The 17,466-nt window shown below is 39.1% G+C and overlaps 1 protein-coding gene across 9 annotated transcripts in view; it reads right to left on the reverse strand.

The window, feature by feature from the left end:
• C12H11orf49 (chromosome 12 C11orf49 homolog) overlaps positions 1–17,466 on the reverse strand; it is a 230,164-nt gene that overhangs the window by 103,073 nt on the left and 109,625 nt on the right. For all 9 annotated transcript variants that reach the window (XM_017948422.2, XM_021925827.2, XM_017948420.2 and 6 more), the window contains exon 3: positions 17,188–17,318. In XM_017948422.2, coding sequence (XP_017803911.1) covers positions 17,188–17,318 — 131 coding nt within the window. The remainder of the gene's footprint in view (positions 1–17,187; positions 17,319–17,466) is intronic.

A 17,466-nucleotide genomic window follows, 5' to 3' on the forward strand; every position in this document is an offset into this window, starting at 1 on the left:
TTCAATTCTCATTAAAAACATACTTTTATTTAAAGTCTATAAGAAAAACAAAATGTACACTAAATATGTTGCACAGTAAATTTTAATGTATATACATTATCAACCTGTGCTCATAGGTTAACTCATTGGTGGAATTTCTCCTACTCCACAAATATACATATATTTGCAACTGTAAATATGCCACTGATTAGGAAGTTTTTATCTGCTCTCGTCTTTTTCTTTTCTTTTTAATCCAGGACTATATTGGCATAAAGGCTGAGATTACATAAAATCTTTATACTGGATGAGAAGACAGATGTTGTCAAGTTCTCCTTTTACTTACATGATCTGGGTATGGAAGCAAATGCAAAGTAGATTTACTATTTTATAAAATGCTTGATAATTACAAAATGGAAGTCTTTAAGTGTTAAGATACTAACAAAGGAGTATGAGGTAGTCATATTTGTACCGTGACTGGAAAGGCAATGGCAGAAAAAAATTCAAGGAGTAGAGGATCATATAAAAGAGAAGGCCAAAAATACTGTGTAGATAAGCACTACCAGTTAAAATTATACAAGCAGTTTTCTTTTCTTTTTTTTGAGACGGAGTCTCGCTCTGTCACCCAGATTGGAGTGCAGTGGCGTGATCTCGGCTCACTGCAACCTCTGCCTCCTGGGTTCAAGCAATTCTCCCGCCTCAGCCTCCTGAGTAGCTGGAATTACAGGCATGTGCCACCATGCTCCACTAATTTTTGTGTTTTTAGTAGAGATGGTGTTTCACCATGTTGGCCAGGCTGGTCTTGAACTCCTGACCTCAAATGATCTGCCCACATCAGCCTCCCAAAATACTGGGATTACAGTCATGAGCCACCGTGCCTGGCCAAAATTACACAAACAGTTTTCAAAATTAACATTTACATTTTAAAAAATATTACACTGGATAACATACAGATTGATACAGGCTGTCAATTTTATTAGGACAAAGTCTTTAAGCTGCAGATCTTTCTGAGTTATTTGGAAGCAGTTGTATCAAAATTTATTCTTTTGTACTAAAGTTTCCTGATTGACATAAGGCAGGTATCAGGACAATTATAAAAAAAAAAAAAAAAAAAAAAGTAATTACAAATATTTCTACCTTAAACTAAAATCCATTGAATAAAAGTTTATCAATGTGGAAATTTTACTGATATTTTAAATAAATTAGATGGCTCAGTTTGATAATGCAGGGCAACACGGCCATACTCACAACTTCAGATAAAATGTTAATGATGAATCAAAACAGGTTTTGGACTCAACATGCAAAATAAAATGAATCTTTCTGTGCTGAAACTGTGAGTTAAAAAGAAGACCTCTGTATTAGTCTGCCCAGGCTCCATAACAAATACCATAAACTGAGTGACTTAAACAGCAGAAATTAATTTTTCTCACAGTTCTGGGGACTAGAAGTCTAAGATCAAGGTGCCAGCAGAGTTGGTGTCTGGTAAAGGCTCTCTCCTTGGTTTGCAGACAGCTGCCTTCTTACTGTGTCCTCACATGGAGGGGCATGGGCAGCTCTCTGGTATCTCCTCTTACAAGGACACCAGTTCTGGTGTCTCTTCTTGCAAGGATACTAATCCTTCCTATCTGATGAAGTCCTACTCTTATCACCTCATTTAACCTTTATTTCTTCCTTACAGGAGGAATTTCTTCAAATATAGTCACATTGGAGGTATAGCTTCAACATGGGAATTTGGGAGGCAGACACAGTTCAATCGTACTAGCCTTTGAGTTATCTGATATTTTCAAAAAATAACACCATTGAACAACTTATATATGATGTTATACTACACATTTATTTGTCTCCAAACAATAAAATTTTTAAACTAGCTGAGAAAATTTGTTGACTTCTCCAGAGTGATTACTCATTAATTAGGAATGTGAGCAACTCAGCTTTGAAACACAAATTTACTATCACTCCCTTTCTGAACATTAGTAAAGCTAAAAAAAAAGATTAGTCAAAATGTTAAAAACAAATCTATTAGTATTTGAAGCTACTTATCTGTATGAATCTCAATTTTTTCACACACTTTTACCTTAAAACCAAATAAAAGTCCTCAACCTCATCAATAGGTTCTTGGAAACTGACTTTAAGTGAAACAAGGTATAATAAAACCAATTTCATCCTAGGCGAATTGACATAAACAAGAGTTAAGTTCCTATGGCATATTTCTGGTCACAAATAATCACCCAACTTCTAAATGAAGACCCCAAACACCTCTAATATTAAACATTGAAATAAATGTGGGCCATACATACATTTAAGAAAGGTTAATAACAACAAGTAAGACTACCCAATTTTTGGTGAATCACTGAATGACGACAGTTGTAGTGGTGGTGGATTAAATCAAGGAATAGATGTTTGCAAGTAGAAAAATTTAAGGAGCACCTCTTCCTACCAGGAATTACAAAACAATCACGAATATGGTGGGCTGGCTGAATGCTTTCATGCTGCATCACTTATTGTTGTGCAGTTGTATGATTATCATCTACTTTATAAATCTGTATTTGATAATAGTTTGTATTCATTCATTTTCCAACCTGCTTATTCCAGCTTAGGGTTGCAGGTGGCCAGAGCCTATTCTGGAAGCCTGAGACACAAGGTGAACCGCCCTGGACAGGACATCATTCCATCTCAGGGAGCACACACACACACCAACATTCACTCACACTGGGACCACTTAGTCACACCAATGAACCCAACACATACATCTGTGGGAGAAAACTGGAGTGCCCAGAGAAAACCCATGCAGACATGGGAAGAATGTGAAAACTTCACACAGACAGTGGCCCCAGCTGGGAATCAATTTTTTTTCTCATCAATGTTATAATGCAATTATGTTATTTGAGGACCTGCTGTACTGAAAAACTTTTCCCCTAAGATCAGGAACAAAACAAAGATGCCTGCTTTCACTACTTCTATTCATCATAGTACAGGAAGCTCTAGCTGGAGCAATTAAGGAAAAAAAAAAGGCATCCAAATTAGAAAGAAATAAAATAACCTCTGTTCACAGATGATATGATATTATATGCAGAAAGCCCTAAAGGTTACACACACACACACACACACAAAAAAAAAAACTGTTAGACCTAATAAATGAATTCAGCAAAGATGCAGAATACAAAATCAAGACACAAAAATCAACTACATGCTGGGGTGGTGGCATGTCCCTGTAATCCCAGCTATTTGGGAGGCTGAAGCAGATGAACTGCTTGAACTCGGGTGGCGGAGGTTGCAGTGAGCCGAGATCACACCACTGCACTCTAGCCTGGGCGACAGAGTGAGACTTTGTCTCAAAAAAAAAACAAAAACAAAAATCAATTATATTTTTATAAATTAACAATGAAAAATATGAAAAGGAAACTAAGAAAAACAATTCCATTTACAATAGCATGAAAAGAATAAAATACTTAGTAATAAATTTAACCAAGGAGGTGACAGACTTGTATACTGAAAACTACAAAACATCGCTGAAAGAGGCTGGGTGTGGTAGCTCATGCCTGCAACCCCAGTGCTTTGGAAGGCAGAGGCAGGAAGATTGCTTAAGGCCAGGAGTTTGAGACCAGCCTGGGCAACAGAGTGAGACCTCATCTCTAAAACAAATAAAAAATTAGCTGAGTTTGATGGCACAGGTGGGAGGATTGCTTGAGCCCAGGAGTTCAAGGCAACAATGAGCTAGGATTGTGCCACTGCACTCCAGCCAGGGCAACAGAGCAAGACACTTTCTCTTAAAAATATTGCTGAAAGAAACCGAAGATGACCTAAATAAATGGAAACACATCCTATGTTCATAGATTAAATGACTTAATATTGTCAAGGTGATACTACTACTAAAAGTGATCTATAGATTCACTGAAATCCTATTGAAATTCCAATGGTATTTTTTTAATAGAAAAAACCATTAATAAAATATCTTTAAAAGGACCAAGAATAGGCAAAACAACCTTGAAAAGGAACAAAGTTGGATGACTCACACTTCTTGATTTGAAGACTTATTACAAGGCCGGGTGCAGTGGCTCAAGCTTGTAATCCCAGCACTTTGGGAGGCCGAAGCAGGCGGATCACAACGTTGGGGGTTCAAGACTAGCCTGACCAACATGATGAAACCGTGTCTCTACTAAAAATACAAAAATTAGCAGGCATGGCAGCATGCGCCTGTAATCCCAGCTACACAGGAGGCTGAGGCAGGAGAATTGCTTGAACCTGGGAGGTGGAGGTTGTGGTGAGCTGAGATCGCACCACTGCACTCCAACCTGGGCGACAGAGTGAGACTCTGTCTCAAAACAAACAAACAAACCCCAACTTATTACAAAGCCACAGTAATCATAAGGACAGATAAACCAACAAAAGAGAATGCAGATCCCAGAAACAAAAATCCTCATATATATGGTCATTTAATTTTTGACAAGGGTGCCAAGGGTACCATTCAATGGGAGAAATGACAGTCTTTTCAACAAATGGTGTTGGGAAAACTGAATATGTACATGCAAAAGAATGAAGTTGGACCCTTACCTAATACCTTACATAAAAATTAACTCAAAATTGATCAAATACCTAAATTTAAGAGCTAAAACTAGAAAATTCTTAGAAGAAGACATAGGGGAAATCTCCATGACACTGGATTTGAAAATGATTTCCTGGATATGACACCAAAAACATATGGGGCAAAACAAAAATAGATAAATTGGACTTCATCAAAATTAAGAACTTTTGTACATCAGAGGATATGATTTAAAAAAAAGTGAGAAGATGACCTACAGAATAGAAAAAAATATTTTCAAATCATATACCTGATAAGGAATGAATATCCAGAATACATGAAGAACTCCTACAACTCAACAACGAAACAGCCTGATTCAAAAATGGGCAAAGGGCTTGAATACATATTCCTCTAGAGAAGATATAAAATGGCTAATAAGCATATGAAAATATACTCAACATCACTAGTCATTAGGGAAATGCAAATCAAAACCACAACGAGATACCACTTCACATTCTTTAGGATGGCTATTATCAGAAAAATAGAAAATAGCAACAAGCATTATTGAGGATGTGGAGAAACTGGAACCCTTATGCATTGCTGGTGAGAATGTAAAATAATATAGCTGCTGTAGAAAACAGCACAGCAGTTCCTCAAAAAAATTAAACATAAAATTACCATACGATACAGTAATCCCACTTCTAGTTATGTGCCCAAAGTAATTGAAAGCAGGTTCTAGAAAGATATTTGTACACTTATGTTCATAGCAGTATTATTTACAACAGCCAAAATGTAGAAACAACTCAAGTGGCCATCAATAGGTGAATGAATAAACAAAATGTGGTATATATACACAATGGAATATTATTCAGCCATAAAAAGGAATGAAATTCGGATACACATTACAACATGGATGCACTTTGAAAACATCATGCTAAGTTACATAAGTGAGACACAAAAGGACAGATATTGTACACACTTATCTGATATATCTAGAATAGTCAAATACATAGAGACAGAAAGTAGAATGGTGGTTTCTAGGCACTGGAGGAGGAGAGAAATGGGAGTCATTGTTTAATGGCTACTGAGTTTCAGTTTCACAAGATGAAGAGTTTTGGAGACAGAGGGTAATAATGGTTGCACAACACTGTGAATGTACTTAATGCCACAGAACTGTCCACTTAAAAATGGTTAAAATGGTAAATTTTGTTATATGGATTTTATCCCCATAAAAAAGATTTCTCAAATTAAAAAGTGGTAAATAGTAAATTTTGTTAGATATTTTACCACAATAATAAGAAAAACCATATATATATATATGGTTGCAGTGAGCTGAGATCACGCCACTGCACTCCAGCTTGGGCAACAGAGTGAGACTCCGTTTCAAAACAACCAACCAACCAACCAACCAACCAACCAACCAACCAACCAAAAAAACCCCAACTTATTACAAAGCCACAGTAATCATAAGGACAGATAAACCAACAAAAGAGAATGCAGATCCCAGAAATAAAAATCCTCATATATATGGTCATTTGGTCAATAAATATATATATTTAAGACCTAGTTTCAAGATGAAATGATTTCTAAGGTCCCTTCTAATTCTAAAATTTTATGTGATATGGAGATATCAAGGAGAAAAGAGAAAGAGAATCTATTAATAGTTGAGAAAAAAGCTCCTGACTGAATTAAGAGTGTAACTTTACCTTTTAGTGATTATAAATGGACCAAGAAGCTCTAGCAATGGTAGCAAACTCCAGTGCCTACAGACGACGTGCAGGGAACGTCAGCAGGTGAAGCAGGGCAGCTTGGGTTGGTGGTAAATCTGAGACCATATGCCCTGTCTAAAGGGAGCAGCTGCATCTCTGCCCTGGTGAACTGTCTCCCTGCAGGAATGTGGGCACGGTGCTGGGAGGATTTTCCATTCTTCAAGTGAAACTGAAATTGAGACTTTTATGTGAAACATTGGCATCTAATTGAATCTAAATATTTTTAACACTGCAAGCCAAAGAAGACACATCTGTAGGCCAAGGCATGTGTAGTTAGCTGACTACTAGTTTGTGATACCTTTCATGGAGTGAAGGTAAAAACCCAGAATACAAAAGAAGGAATGGAGGTACTATTCACCAGTGTTTAAAGTTTGATTATGGATAATGATCTAAATCTTTCAAATCCTTATTTTGGAATACTGAATATTATTTTAATTAGGTGTTATTTACTATAGTATGGCTTTGATTGGGCTGGTTTTTAGTGGGGCACTTTGAACATGAGGTTTAGTACCTGGTATATAGCATTTTGTCAATAAGATTTATTAATTTAAATCAGAAGTTCCTATATAATATAGAAAAGTTAATGTAAAGCAGATTTTAAAAACTAACCTATCCTCTGATAAAATGAATGATAATATAATCCATTCAATAATCTATCTTCTGTATCATTATGGGGAAATGGTAAGCCTTCATATTATATAACAAAAAAATCATTCACCTATATTAGGTGCTAGGGATATAATTACTGGCAAAACAAACAAGGTTCCTGTCCTCATAAAGTTTATAATTTTAATAAGGGAGATGGACATTAAGTGTCATTCAAGTAAATACTGAATCAGAAACTGTAATAAATGATATGACTAAAAATCAGAGGATAATCTGAAAAATTATAATGGAAGGACCCAATTCAGATAAGGGAGGGAGTCACAGAGAAGGCTTCTTTAAGGACCTGAGCTTTAAAACTAAAACGTAGAGGTATTATGTATGGAGGGTTGAGGAGTTTCAGGTGGGAGAGAAGATGGTGACAAAAGCATTCCAGGAATGCTTGTGTAACAGCCCCAAATAACCAACATTGAAAAAAAAGAGAACATTAAATAGGGGGAAAGATTAAAGTTATTGGAGGTAGAGAGGTGAATGATTTGAGGGGTCATCAATTGTCAATTTTCTCCCTGGAGAAAAGATTTTGAAGAAGGAAATAAACATGAAAAACGAAGGGAAAATTAGGAACTGAGGAGAAATAAACAAAATGGGAGCTAGGAAATAGGCACTGAAATTCTTGTTGATTGTCTACATCCAGTTTCCAGGAGAAAATGAGGAGAGGTGATGCACTGGTTGGAGCAGGTGAACATAATTGGCTGGTGGGGCCCACATTAGTGAAAAGACCACACGGAAGGGTTCTTGTTTGTTTAAAACATTACAGAAGCAACAATTGCTCTTTAATAATTCAAAGACAGCCACCCCACTCCTGTAGTAAAGCACTATTAATCCTCACTGAATGATTTTTACTGGTGAAGATGAGGCTTAGTGACAAGCAAAATCAAGTGGAAGTTCAAGGCAATTACACAAAGAAGTCAGACCAACAGCTTCATTTCAGCCTAAAGTGTCTGCATTTTCCCTTGACATCACTTTGTCCACCATAAACATTAGATATTTTAGAAAAAGTAACAGATTTTTATCACATAATCAGATAGCCCCACTGCAATTCCCTGATTCCTAGAATGTAAGCTCTATAAAAGCAGGGATTTTTGTCAATATTCTGATCATACAGCAAAGTTGACAAGAATAAAAATTTCTGTCTGTCCCAGTCACTGCTTTATCAACAGCAACTGATACATAAATGTTTGTCGAATGAATAAATATGAACACAAAACCACTGTCAATTCAGAGTGAAACATAAAAGATAAAAGGAAAAAAAAGGAAAGGAAAAAAGCAAGGAAGGGATGAAACTGGTCATACTTTACATCCTGGCATTCATTCTTGACTCTTTCTCTGCCACATCCCTCACCTAGTCAATCAGCAAATCCTGTCAAACCAACTTCTTAAATAGCTCTTCATTTTCATGGTCATTTTTGTTATACTATGAGTCTCCTAACTGGTCTTTGTTTTCACTTTTACCTGCCTTGCATTCTATTTTCCATGCTTTTGTCTGTGTTACATGTGAAAATACCACACAAATGGAGAAGATTCTACTAACTTCAGGAGAAACTTTTTATTTCCATAGGTTTTTGGGGAACCGGTGGTATCTGGTTACATGAGTATGTTCTTTAGTGGCGATTTGTAAGATTTTGTTGCACCCATCACCCAAGCAGTATACAATGAACCCAATTTGCAGTCCTTTATCCCTCACGCTCAATCCATCCTTTCCCCTGGGTCCCCAAAGTCCATTGTATCATTCCTATGCTTTTTAGTGCACACAAAGCCCTTTGTAACACCTGGGGTAGCATACACAGCAAGTTGTTAAGAATGTGGACTTCGTGGGCTTGAGAGTGGTGGCTCACACCTGTAATCAGCGTTTTGGGAGGCTGAGGTGGGTGGATTGCTTAAGCCCAGGAGTTTGAGACCAGCCTAGGCAACATGGTGAAACCCCATCTCTACAAAAAATGCAAAAATTAGCTGGGTGTGGTATGTGCCTGTATTCCCAGCTACTAGGAGGGCTGAGGTGGGAGGACTGCTTGGGCCTGGGAGGCAGAGGTTGCATTGAGTGGGCAACAGAGTGAGACTCAGTCTCAAAAAAAAAAAAAAAGAATGTGATAATGTGAACTTTGTGAAGATGTAGGTTGGAATATAAGCTGTGCTACTTATAAACGCTGTGGCCTTGTGCTAGTTACTTAATTCTCTGACTCTCAGTTTCCTTTTATTTTCCTTTCTTTCTTTTTCTTTTTTTTTTTTTAGACAGAGTCTTACTCTGTTGCCTAGGCTGGAGTATAGTGGCATGATCTTGGCTCACTGCAACCTCTGCCTCCCAGACTCAAGCGATTCTCCTGCCTTAGCCTCCTGAGTATCTGGGACTACAGGCATGTGCCACCACACCTAGCTAATTTTTATACTTTTAGTAAAAGAAAGGGTTTCACCATGTTGGCCAGGCTGGTCTCAAACTCCTGACCTCAAGGATCCACCTGCCTCGGCCTCTCAAAGTGCTGGGATTACAGGCATGAGTCACCGCACCCAGCCGACTCCGTTTCTTAACATATAAAACAGGATAGTAATCATATCAACTCATATGTTTATTGTGTGGATTAAATGAATGAATACATGTAAACATTTTGCTCAGTATATGGCACATAAAAGCATTCCGCATTATCTCCTATTGACTGTGATAGTGTTTCCTTATTATGTGTTAAGTATTGGCCACAATGACTTCTTACCACTTTCCAAAGGAACCATGTTGTTTCATGTTATCATACTTTCAGAAATCGTGTTCCCTGTTTTTGAATGTATTCCTTATTTGCTTAACAGCTTTCTACTGCTCCAAGATCCATCCCAACTGTGTTTGCTCCTTTATAGCCTTCACCTACTTCTACAGAATTTACTATTTTCTCCCTTGTGCTATTACGGAATCTTATGCATGGCTCTAAAAATCACCTGTACTCTATGGAGACTATTTCTACACCACTCTGGTTTTTTTTTGGTGGAACAGGGGTGGGGTTGAATTAATAATCTAGTTTATTTATTTTATTTCTTCTAGGAAAAAAAAACGGGAGAGATGTACAGAATGTGCAGGCTTGTTACATAGGTATACGTGTGCATGGTGGTTTGCTGCACCTATTGACCTGTCCTCTAACTTCCCTTCCCTCAACCCCCACCCCTCAAGAGGCCCTGGTGTGTGATGTTCCCCTCCCTGTATCCATCGTGTTCTCATTGTTCAACTCCCACTTATGAGTGAGAACATGCAGTGTTTGGTTTTCTGTTCCTGTGTTAGTTTGCTGAGGATAATGGCTTCCAGCTTCATCCATGTCCCTGCAAAGGACATGATCTCATTCCTTTTCATGGCTGCATAGTATTCCATGGTGTATATGTTCCACATTTTCTTTATCCAATCTATTACTGATGGGCATTTGGGTTGGTTCCTAGGCTACTCTGTTTCTTCTCCTAGAATAAGAGCTCCTTGAGGGCAAGTATTTTCACTTACTCATTTGTATTTCCAGCCTCTCATGCAGTGTTGACGCAGAACACACTGAAGCAATAATACAGCCTGGAGTCAGGCTTCATGGCTTCTCCTGGCACTGGCTTTTTCATTGACTGGGTGTGTGACCTAGAGCAAGTTATTTAACATTCTAAATCTGTTTCATTTTCTGCGCAAAGGAAGTAATAGCATCTACCTAACACATAGGGTTGTTGTGAAGAAAAATGAGATAATCTATCTAGAAGCACTTAATAAATGTTAATTGCTACTATCATTTTCACTATATTGTATTTTTCATGTCTAGAAATTCCATTTGGATCTTTTTAATATCTTCCACTAATCTCCTAATCATATTCATGTTTTCTTTACATACTTGAGTGTATTTATATGATTTAAAATAACTATTTTAAGGTCCTTGTTAGTTAATTCCATCATCTCTGTCATTTCTGGATCTGTGTTTCTATTGATTAATTTTTCTCCTGGTCAGGGGCTGTATTTTCCTGCTTCTTTTAATGTCTGGTAATTTTGTTTTGTTTTGTTTTTGAGACAGGGTCTTACTCTCTGTCACCCAGGCTGGAGTGCAGTGGTGTGATCACGGCTTACTGCAGCCTCAACCTTCTAGGCTCAAGCAATCCTCCCACCTCAGCCATCTGAGTAGCTGGGACCACAGGTGTGCACCACCACACCTGGCTAATTTTTAAAATTTTTTGTAGAGACAGGGTTTTGCCCTGTTGCCCAAGCCGGTCATGAACTCCTGGGCTCAAGCAATCCACTTGCCTTGGCCTCCCAAAGTCCTGGGAGGTAGGCATGTGCCACCATGCCTGGCCTGTCTGGTAATTTTGAATTGAATGTCAGACTTGGTGAATTTTGCATTGCTGAATGCTGGATTTTGTTAAATTCCTTTAAAGATTACTGAATTTTGTTCTTGTATAGAGTTAAATTACTTGCAGATCAATTTAATCCTTTTTGCTTTTAAACTGTTGAGAACTCTACCCAGTCCCCTGTGTGTTTTGAGGTCTTTTCACTATGGCTGGTAGAAGTGTAAATTATACTTAGCCCCTTGTATACTCCAGAAATTGTTTGGCCCACTGTTTTCTGGTAGTTCTTTTTCCAACCCACACATATGCAAAGTTTGTAGCCAAAGATTCTGGAGCTCACTGAACAACTTCTTCCTCTTTTGGATTCTGACCTGTAAATTCTGGCTGCTCCAGCCTCCCTAAACCCCAGTCTCTGCCTCCTCAACTCAATAACACTGCTAAGCTCTTTGACAATCTCTCTCCCTATACTGTTGCTTGGAAACTGCCTCTCAGAATTCACAGTCCCCACCTGCCTATTGCCCAATGTCTGAAAACTGCTATTTCAGATATTCTGATTCTTTCTTTGTTAGTGGCAAGAGGGCAATTCCCTTAGCAGATACTTCTTCACAGATAGAAGAGGAAGTACCTATCATTATTTTATCAAATGAAATATATATATGTATGTATGTGTATGTATGTATATACTCAAAATTAAATTCTAATTGAAAATAAAGTTGGAGAAGGCTCTTTTGAGCCGATATCCCTAAACAGAAGTAAAGATTTACATCAAGAGAATATCAATCTTTGCCAGACTTAGAAAATTCAGATTAATATTCCTATACAGAAAAAATTAGTAAAGTGAGAAGTGTAATTTTAAAGGCTTTTAAAATTCTAATAAAACTTTTTGCTTCCAAGAGCCTAAAGTTGCTTAGATACCAAGAGGTTCATTACAGTCTTCATGAGATTATCTGAAATTTGGACAAGATAATTAGCATCAGTGCTCAGTCATGCAGAAATGATATTATACCCCCGTACTTGCTAAAAACTGGAATAAAATATTTTTTGTCAAAAGGGACCAGGTCCTTAGATTTCTACAAGTGGCTTCGTTTTTAGATACGTAAGCTCTTCTTTTGCTACCTCCCAGAAGAGTTAGTTTCCACTTGATCATGCTCAAGTATGCACATGACATTCTAAGGAAGTTATCTGCAGAAGAACAATGCAGTAGGAGCTCCACTCAGTAGTCAGGTACCTGGCATTATAATTGATAAAATGGGGCTTAATAAATCCTTTCCTTTAGAATCTTGCCTCCAAGAGCTTTCACTCATTTTGGATTAAAATTGGAGATTGACACATTCCGGTTTAGAAAGATGTTCTGAAGTTTCCTAGAAAAAGCTGAGAATATATTAAAGCTACTTAACCAATTATTTTAGGATCACCTAGACACCGATGTTGCATTTAGTCTAAGAAGTCTGAGGCTGTCTGACTAAGAAGCATAACAATAGGCCGGGCATGGTGGCTCACGCCTGTAATCCCAGCACTTTGAGAGGCCCAGGCTGGTGGATCACAAAGTCAGGAGATCCAGACCATCCTGGGTAACAAAGTGAAACCCCGTCTCTACTAAAAATACAAAAATTAGCCGGGCATGGTGGCAGGCACCTGTAGTCCCAGCTACTTGGGAGGCTGAGGCAGGCGAATAGCGTGAACCTGGGAGGTAGAACTTGCAGTGGGCCGAGATCGCGCCGCTGCACTCCAGCCTGGGCAACAGAGCGAGACTCCGTCTCAAAAAAAAAAAAAAAAAAAGAAGAAGCATAACAATAAACAGCCAGCATAAAATCTATGTTTTGTGTTTGTTTATGGCACAAGGAGAAACAGGCAATTTGGAGCTGCTTATTCTTAGCAGCTGGATGAGTCACTGGCAGCTGCTATTAGAAAGATAAAGAAACCCACATCTGCTAAGAGTCCAAATGCTACATGAATCCCTTGTGATAGTAAATACATTCTTGAAGAGGCCCCACTTCTGTATCAGGAAAAAAGTTAAGGCTATCTGAAGACCGTTTTCCATAGTTATCTTCATATGTTGTCTCACAGAAACTAGATCTAGCCATATTCTTCAATATACAGCTGACCCTTGAACAACACAGGTTTCAGCTGTGCAGATCTACACTTTTAGGGGGGTTTTTTTCAACCAAATATGGATCGAAAATACACTATTCTAGGGGTATGAAGCCCTGTATATGGAAGACTGACTTTCCACATATGAGAGTTCCACAGGACTAATGTAGGCCTTGATTATGCATGGATTTTGGTATAAATGGGGGTTCTGGAACCAATCCCTGCATATACTGAGAGATGACTGTACTAGGTGGTCTACAACAAATATTTGCTGATTGAGTAAGGGACTGGGAAAGACAACCTCTGTTAATATAGCACAAGCTTTACCTATACACTCACAGTTCCCAGTTTTGTTTATATAGAGACCAATGGAATAGTGTTTCTGAGTTGCTTCACTTAAAATTGAGTCCACATTGGTTTTTGCCTATTAGTGCATTTATTCTGTAAAGGAAATGATACGATCCTCAGTACACTAAGTACTTCTTTAATAATACTGTAATGGAGATGCATGATCTCCAGAGTTACATGTCAAAGAGGCAATGACAGAAGTAAAAATAGTAGAAATAGCACATCAGCATATTAGTAAATCTGGGTTCTATTTTTAGCTTTGATACTAATCCACCATGAAATGTTTCTGCAAGTTACACAATTTCATTATTTATAAAATGGGCACAATAATACCCACTTTACCTATTTCTTAGGACAGTGGAACTAATAAGATATTGGGTGGAAAAGTTTTAGAAAAGAGTTAGTAACTATATATAAAAGTTTAATAGCTGTATATTTAGTAGCTATTTAGAAAACTTACAGTTTTGTAGCAGTAGCATTGATTAGAGCATAGTGGGGAATCTCATAAATTCAAAAGCAGGGAGTCTACCTATTCACTTACTATAACCTCAGTGGGGAGGGGAGGGGAAGGGAAGAGAAGGGAGAAGAGAAGAGGGAGGGAGGGAGGGAGGAAGGAAGGAAGGAGAGAAGGAAGGAGCGAAGGAAGGAAGGAAGGAAGGAGGGAGGGAGGAAGGAAGGGAGGGAGGGAGGGAGGGAGGGAAAGAAAGAAAAGTAAAGAAAAGCAAGCAAGCAAGCAAGCAAGCAAGCAACTGCCTTAAAGGTATTTATAAAAACACATAATATGAAAGTAGGAGACCAGGCATGGTAGCGCACGCCTATAACCCCAGCACTTTGGGAGGCTGAGGTGGACAAGTGGCTTGAGCCCAGGAGTTCGAGACCAGACTAGGTAACATGGTGAAACCCTAACTCTATAAAAAACACAAAAATTAGCCACACATGGTAGTGCACAAATATATTCCCAGCTACTTGAGGTGGGAGGATCACCTGAGCTTGGAAGGTTGAGGCTGCAGTGAGCTGAGACTGTGCCATTGTATTCCAGCCTGGGTGACAGAGTAAGACCCTGTCAAAAATAAAAATTAAAAAAAAAGTTGAAATTTATTTTGTGGCTATTACTTGAAGGCTTTAAAAAAATATTCTAATATTCTTAGGCAGTGGCCCAAGCCAAAAACTTGGAAATTACCACTGGTCTTCTCTCTCATCTTAATGCCAAATCCAATCACCAAATCCTATGGATTCTATCTCTAAAAGCGCCCCTTCCATCTCCATACTGCCTTAGTGTTGGCTCTAATCTCTCACTCAACTACTACCAGACTTCTATGTTCCTTGCCTCCAGTCTAGACCATCTTCTACACTGCCTTTTGAATGATCTTTCTAGAGCTCAGATATTACCACACCACTCTCCTATCTAAAAGCCTTCAAATAAGATGGGGCATGGTGGCTCACGTCTGTAAACCCAGTGCTTTGGGAGGCTGAGGCCTTGAGTTCAGGAGTTTGAGACCAGCCTGGGCAACATAGCAAAACCCTGTCTCTACAAAAACATTTAAAATTAGCTAGGTATGGTGGGCATGGACCTGTAGTCCTAGCTAGCTAGGAGGTTGAGTTAGGAAGATCACCTGAGCATGGAAGCTCAAGGTTATAGTGAACTATGATCAAGCCACTGCTCTCTAGCCTGGGCAACGGGGTCTTTTTTTTTTTTGAGACAGAGTCTTGCTCTGTCGCCCAGGCTGGAGTGTAGTAGCGTGATCTCGGCTCACTGCAAGCTCCACCTCCCGGGTTCACGCCATTCTCCTGCCGCAGCCTCCTGGGTAGCTGGGACTACAGGCACCTGCCACCACACCCGGCTAATTTTTTTGTATTTTTTAGTAGAGATGGGGTTTCACCGTGTTAGCCAGGATGGTCTCGATTTCCTGACCTTGTGATCCGCCCACCATGGCCTCCCAAAGAGATGGGATTATAGGCGTGAGCCACCGCACCTGGTTGTAACAGGGACTTAAAAAAAAAAAAAGCAAAACCAAAAAAAGCCTTCAAATAACACCCAGAGAATAAAATTTAACTTTTTTGTTTGTTTGTTTTGAGGCAGGATCTCGCTCTGTTACCTGGGCTAGAGTCAGTGGCATAATCATGGCTCACTGTAGCCTCAACCTCCCCCGGCTCAAGTGATCCTCCTACCTCAGCCTCCCAAGTAACTGTGACTACAGGTATGTGCCACCACACCTGGCTAATTTTGTTTATTTTTTTGTAGAGACAAAGTCTCAGTATGTTGCCCAGGTTGGTCTCAAACTTCTGGGCTCAAGTGATCCTCCTACCTTGGTCTCCCAAAATGCTGGGATTACAGGTGTGAGCCACCACATCCAGCCCCAATTTCTTTTTTTTTTTTTTTCTGAGGCAGAGTCATGCTCTGTCGCCCAGGCTGGATTGCAGTAGCACAATCTTGGCTCACAGCAACCTCTGTCCCCCAGGGTTCAAACGATTTTCGTTTCTCAGCCTTCTGAATAGCTGAGATTATAGGAGTGTGCCACCACACCTGGCTAATTTTTGTATTTTTAGTAGAGACGGGGTTTCACCATGTTGGTTTCAAACTCCTGACCTCAAGTGATCCACCTGCCTTGGCATCCAAAAGTGCTGGGATTATAGGCTGAGCCACTGTGCCCGGCCCAATTTCTTTTATATGGCTAAAAAATGATCTTTCAGCAGCTCCGTTATTCCTTCACAGTCTCATCTCCCCTAACCTTCACAAACTTCACACAGACTCTAGACATTCTGACCTGTTACGTAAGTATTCCAGGTTCTTTTGTGCTTCAGCATATGTTCTACCTAGGATGCCCTTCTCTCCTTTATTCATGTGAATGATTCCTACTCTTCCTTCCCAGCTTAGATCAAACAGCCAGTTCTAAGGAGGACCTTCTCTGCTCCACTTTTCTCTCCCTCCTCTAACAACAGTATCCCCATCCCACCCCCATTCAGGAGTTTCTTTCTTTGTATTCACATTATTCCTTGTATTTACTGCATGGCATTTTAATATCTGCCAGGAGCAAGGGCTGTGGAGTCAGACTGCCTGGGTGTAAATCTGGGCCCAGAATTTACTATGTAACCTTGCCAAGTTACTTAACCTCTCTGATCCTCAGTTTCGTTAGTTACAAAATGGGGATTATAGTATCTACCACAGAGAGCCCTTGTAAAGATAAACAAGTTACTACACGTAAAGAGCTACACTTGGCTCTTAATAGGTATCATTAGTGATGGCAGTGGTAATAGTAATATCTTTGACATAAACCAGACAACTCCTCAAAAGTGAGGTATTCTAAATACCTTGAATAGCATGTATTCAAACAATATTTATAGGAACAAAAGAAAAAGTTTGAAAGAGAGAGAGAAAGAAAGAAAGAAAGAAAGAAAGAAAGAAAGAAAGAAAGAAAGAAAGAAAGAGAGAAAGAGAGAAAGAGAAAGGAAGAAAGGAAGAAAGAGAGAGAGAAAGAAAAAGAGAGAGAGGGAAGGAAGGTAGGAGGGAAGGAAGGAAGGAAGGAAGGATTCGGGAAGACTTACCGCCATTTTTGCCCACAGTTCGGAAGCATCTCCAGAAGGCTCGTAAAAATGATACCCTATTGTGGGGGGTGGCTTGGACGAAGCTGAATTCTCGAAAGAGAATGTGTGTTCCCTGGCATACGCTGTTAAAACTGCAAAGAGAAAAATCAAGAAATCATTGTTAGATGGAATCCAGAAGGCTGGAATCAGAATGAAAAATTGAGACCAGAGAGAACCACTGCCAAAAAGAGGGAATTTTTCTCCCCAACAAAACTCTGAAGTCTAGGTTAGACCTAGCCC

This window comes from Papio anubis, chromosome 12 (assembly GCF_008728515.1).
Source record: "Papio anubis isolate 15944 chromosome 12, Panubis1.0, whole genome shotgun sequence".
NCBI lineage: Eukaryota > Metazoa > Chordata > Mammalia > Primates > Cercopithecidae > Papio > Papio anubis.